The sequence below is a fragment of the Orycteropus afer genome, unplaced genomic scaffold, assembly GCF_000298275.1.
Source record: "Orycteropus afer afer isolate SDZICR_OR568_19922 unplaced genomic scaffold, OryAfe1.0 scaffold00148, whole genome shotgun sequence".
NCBI lineage: Eukaryota > Metazoa > Chordata > Mammalia > Tubulidentata > Orycteropodidae > Orycteropus > Orycteropus afer.
In genome coordinates this window covers 2,351,801-2,357,638 of record NW_006921735.1, presented here as the reverse complement: position 1 = coordinate 2,357,638, position 5,838 = coordinate 2,351,801, and the positions used below count along the sequence as shown (strand labels likewise).

At 35.7% G+C, this 5,838-nt stretch overlaps 1 protein-coding gene across 1 annotated transcript in view; it reads left to right on the top strand.

Annotated features, from left to right (window-relative positions):
• The first annotated feature begins 2,426 nt into the window (after positions 1–2,426).
• The window catches only part of LOC103201376 (dystrophin-like), a 2,052,823-nt gene continuing 2,049,411 nt past the window's right edge, over positions 2,427–5,838 (top strand). The window contains exons 1-2 of the mRNA XM_042781676.1: positions 2,427–2,471; positions 2,986–3,105. Coding sequence (XP_042637610.1) covers positions 2,427–2,471; positions 2,986–3,105 — 165 coding nt within the window. The remainder of the gene's footprint in view (positions 2,472–2,985; positions 3,106–5,838) is intronic.

Here is a 5,838-nt window from a genome sequence, read left to right as displayed (position 1 = left end):
TTGACGGCACATAACAACAACAACAACAACAACAACAACATATATATATATATATGAGAGAGAGAGAGAGAAAGAGAGAGACATATATACATATATTTATATGCATATATACATTGCTGAAGATAATTTAAAAATGATGGCAGCAGCATTTTCACAGGGAACTGCTAGAATTTTAAGTTGGATTCAGAATAGGACGTGGAAAGAGGGACATCACTGCTCAGATGTCAGACGGATCTTGGGTGAAAGCAAAGAATATCAGAAAGATGTTTTCCTATGTTTTATTTACTATGCAAAGGCACTTGACTATGAATCACAACAAATTATGGATGGCATTGTGAAGAATGGGAATTCTGGAATGTTTAACTGTGCTCACGAAGAACTTGTACATATACACATACCAAGAGACAGTTGTTCAAACAGAACAAGGGAATACTGCATGGTTTTAAATCAGAAAAAAAATGTGCATCAGGGATATGTCCATTCACCATACTTATTCAATCTGTATGTTGAGCAAATAATCTGAGAAGCTGGCATAGATGGAGAAGAACAAGGCATCAGGATTTGAGGAAGACTCACTGATGACCTGTGATATGCAAATGACACAACCTGGCTTGCTAAAAAAGAAGAAGACTTGAAGCACTTACTGACAAAAATCAGAGACTACAGCTGTCAATATGGATTGCACCTCAACATAAAGAAAACAAAAAATCTCACAACTATACCAATAAGCAACATCATGATAAATGGAGAAAAGATTGAAGTCATCAAGGATTTCATTTTACTTGGACCCACAATCAACACTCATAGAAGCAGCAATTAAGATTTCAAACGACATATTGCACTGGGTAAATCTTCTGCAAAAGACCTCTTTAAAGTGTTTAACAGCAGTGATGTCACTCTGAAAAATGAGGTGTGTCTGTCCCAAACCATGGTATTTTCAACAGTCTCATGTGCATGTGAGTGCTGGATAATGAATGAAGAATTGATGCATTTTAGTTTGTGATGTTGGCAAAAAATATTGAATGTGCAATGTACTGCTAGAAAAACGAACAAATCTGTCTTGGAGGAATGCTCCATTCAAGCAAGAATGGCCAGACTTTGTCGCTTGTACTTTGATCATGTTGTAAGAAAGAACCAATCCCTGGAGAAGGAGATCATACTTGGTGAAGTAGAACCAAAAACAAAACTAAACTTACTGCAATTGAGTCAATTCTTACTCAAGGTGACCCCCCCATTGAGTTTCCTAGGCAGTAAATCTTTACAGAAGTAGATTGCCCATCTTCCTTCCATGGAGCAGCTCATGGGTTTGAACCATCAACCCCTTGGTTAGCAGTGAAACGCCTTAGGCACTGCACCACCAGTGAAATAGAGGGTCAACAAGAAAGGGGACAACCCTAATGAGATGGATTGACACAGTGGCTGCGACGATTGGCTGAAGCATAGCATAGATTGTGAGGATGGTGCAGGACAAGGCAGTGTTTTGTTCTGTTGTATGTGGGGTCACTATGAGTCAGAGCCAACTTGATGGCGCCTAACACCACCAACAACAAGAACAGAAAGTAACTAGGGAGCAAATTTAGATACTGTGCTGAAGAAAAGCCTCTCTGAGAGGGTGACACTTAATTTTAGTACTGAATTATAAGGAGAGATTATTTGAAGATCTGGACGATGAGTAATGCATGAAGAGTGAACAGCTTAACAAATTTTTGGAAAAGAGAAAAAAAAACTGGCTGAAACAGTGTAAGAAGACAGAAATTATATGCAGTTAGACTGGAGAGGTAGGCAAGTGCTAGATCAAATACTGAAACCTGAGAGATCCAGAACTCAAGGAGACAGTCTTGTTTTTCTCGTTCTTGCAAGTTTTGTACCTTTGACAGGTAAAGTCTTACCAGTCTTTTAGCACTCCTTGTAGTGGAAAATACTTGAATTTTCCTCTCTTAGTGGTTTCCACTTTATGCACATTCCGACTTTCAGAGGTTTTACTGTGTAAGGACTTCAAGTAGGGGGTTTAGACTTTCCTTTAATGTGATGGGAATCCATTGACTTACTCAGGGAGGAAAGCCATCTATTTCAATCTTAGCTAAGAGAAGGAGCCAACAAAGAATTGAAAAGTACAGATAGTGAAACGAGGGGATAAACAGGAGAGGGTGGCACATAAAAGGAAGAAAAGATGAAATTTTTAAAAATGACCATTGAATTTGAGAACCTGGGATTGATAGTGACCTTGACAAGAGATATTTCCATGGCATAGTGAACAAAGAGAGTGTTATTGTAAAAGAAGAGAAACAGTAATTGTAGAAAACAAAATATTTTTCATTGAAGAGGAACAAATTATGGGGAAGTAGCTGGCAGGGATTTAGGGTCAAGAGCATTGGTTTGGTTTTGTATTGTGATGGAGAGCTTTAGTAGAGTTGAAGAGATTAAAGATGCCAGAGGTGACAGGTTATTGCAAGAGAAAAGTCTTTGAAAAGGTAAAAGGGACAAGGGACAGAAAATCTCACCTGTACCTTTTTCAATATATGCTCTCTTAATATACTTTTGAGTTCAATTGACAATGTTGTTGTTGTTGTTATGTGCCGTCGAGTTGCCCCGACTCATAGCGACCCCTCCTTGGGTTTCCGAGGCAGTATCACTATGGAAGTAGGATTGCCCAACCTTCCTTCCGAGGTGTGGCTGGTGGGTTTGAACCGCCAGCCTCTGGTTAGCAGTCAAGTGCTTTAGCCACTATGCTACCAGAGCTCCTCAATTGACAATAGAAACATATAAATTCTTTTTTATATGGTTTAACATCATAGAAGAAAATTTGTGTGTAATGGTTCTAACTTAATAATAATGGCATTACCCAAGACATGGCAGAAATAAATCACACACATTTGTGAAGAAATTTTTTCTGGTGTATATATCAAGAGATTATTCTTTTACATTCCTTTTCAGAAAAAAAAAATATGTATGTATGTATGTATGTATGTATGTTTTGTCTTTCAGGTGCTTCAAGAAGACCTAGAACAGGAGCAGGTCAGGGTCAATTCTCTCACTCACATGGTGGTGGTGGTTGACGAAACTAGTGGGGATCATGCAACCGCTGCCTTAGAAGAACAACTTAAGGTAATTGTCAGATTGTTTTCTTTAAGAAAGTAAACATGACATTTAAAATATTTTAGTACAATTTGAAAGATAGAAAATTTATAATATATATTAAAACTTCTGGAATGCAATGTATTTATTAACCTTGTTTATAATAATTTTCTATTTGTTTAGTATTCTCTTTTTATTAATGGTATACTATTTTTTTTTCACACTATCTTCTTGGACTTCTGGGAAATATACATGTACAAATAATGTTTTATTGTATTAAGTCTGCCCTCTTCCAAACTAAAGTCTAAGAGGGGACAAATTAAAAAAAAAATGCAAGAAGAATCACATCCAATGAAATACAAAACAATTGAATGCCTTTAGTATGTTTATTCCTAGTAACATTCAGTCTTAGTCTTAATGAGGACATGGCAGGATACTTATGCCATGGTAGCTTAGTTAGAGTCCATCCGTATTTGGCCTGTCTAGCCATCTATCACCTGGAGCTATAGTAGGTGTGTCTTTGGAAACATAACTGGTACATACTAACAGAGGAAAATGTGGACATTTTCATATTTCAGTGTTCTAAATTAGAAAAGATAAAATTTTAGAGTAAAAATCAAATCAAATCATATTTATATATAAACATATAAAATATCAATATTAAGGAAAAACACAATTTGTTATTCTAAATAATTAAACACATACGTTCATGCACACACAATTACAGATTATATGTGAAGCATTTAATATGTCCACCAAATGCCCTTATTTCTCTATGATTGTTAGGATTTAATAGTCAGATATATCTAAGGATTCAATAAATGTGAGTTTAAATAGCTTTATCAGCCCAAAGTTGTTCTACACATAGTCTCTTTTACCTAAACTGTAACACGATTTCTTAAAACCTTATCTCTGTTTTTTTTCTTTTTTTTGTGTGAAATGTGGTGGGTTTTTGTTTGTTTGTTTGTTTGTTTTGTTTTGAACTTTCAGTTGAAATGTCATTTCCTCTGCATACTGCTTTAGTCTTCCAGTCTCCAACAAGGGTATTGAGCACTCCATCATTAAATGAAAGAGAGAAAATTCTTGAACTAATAGGTTGGACACTGCTAGAAGTTAGCATTTAGTATCTACTGGCAAACCAGGTTAATTTCCTTTCATTGAAATGGTAGATTACAAATTTAAAATGCTTATGACATCAGATGTCATAATATATCATCAAATATGTGATAGTTAAATAGATATAGATACAGATATTTGAAACAGATACATACTCATCACCAGCCAAAGTACTACACTGACAGACCACTGCTGAACCTATTTTAAGGAATTCCATGGGTCTGATATGGTACTATTTTTTTTTCTTGGCATGATAGTATTTTAGGTAATTACAGATGGGTAAACATATAATGGTGTCCTTGGGTGGTGCAACCAGCTAAATACTTACTGTTAACCAAAACACTGGCAATTCAAGTCCACCCTAAGGCTCCTTAGAAGAAAAAGACCTGGGAATCTACTTACAAAATATCAGCCATTGAAAACCATGTACAAGAGAGTTCTTCTCTGATGCACATGGGATCACCATACATTGGAGATAACTGGTTTTAAAAAAACCTAATACTCAGTGTTCCCAAAAATATTCATAGAAGAACCAAACAACCTGGGGCAGGGACCTTGTTTATATAAAAACAAACTTTAGTTAGCAGTTTTGTTAAATTACAGAGTATTTTTAATTAAACTAACAGTTGATAAGCATCCACTTTGACATTACTAGGTCCAGAACAACTAGCTTTAGAATAGAATTAATCTAGGATGCTATGTGTAAGACTTAGCTGTCTCTGAAAGAATATTCCATAGGACTCTCAGATGGTGATACTGTCAGATCTGAGGTAAGTTAATCTGGGACCAGTAGATCTATTGCTATTTTGTATTCATTATATTCTATGCTTTCCTTTTTTGTCTTCTTTTCTGCCTTTATTTCTTTGGGCAAAGGTAGATACAAGACAGCTTTCTATGTATTGTCTATCCCTAAATCACACAACTCAATCTGCATTTGTCCATTATTATTGCTTCCTTTAGTTAGTGTTGGCAACTGTCTTTTAGTTTCCTCTTTTCCCCTCAACTTTCTTTCCTCTTTTAATACTTTCATTTTACTTCAGCCAAAGCCCTTAGTGCCACCTGAGTTTTGGATATTCTAGACTAGTATCTAAAATGACAGTGCTAGAGGGAATTAAATTGAGGGAATCTCCAGATGTAATGTTTCTTTTCCACTATTCCATCAGTTTCCTCATTCCTAGAGGAACTCATGCTTGAGTTCCATATGCTTTTTAACCACTGGTTGGAAATACTCTAGAATCCTGGCTTCTTGTTTGGCTTTGAAATGTAGATGATCCTTTCTAAGTTCCCTTGCAAATGGCATGATCTTGTTTTACCTAGTTTAAATATTTAAAGGAAGAGGAAGAATGGTTGCTACAGGAGAAGGAAGAGGAGGGAAGAAAGAATAAAGATAAATAGATAAAATATATGAACTACTATGCCAGCAATGACAAATTGAAGAAGAATGTTGTGGCATTCATCATCACAAAGAATGTGTCAAGATTTATCCTGAAGTACAATGCTGTCAGTGATAAGATAATATCTATACACCTATGAGAAAGACCAGTTAATACTAATATTAGTCAAATTTACACACCAACCACCAAAGCCAAAGATGAGGAAATTGAAGATTTTTACCAACTTCTGCAGTCTGAAATTGACCAAACATGC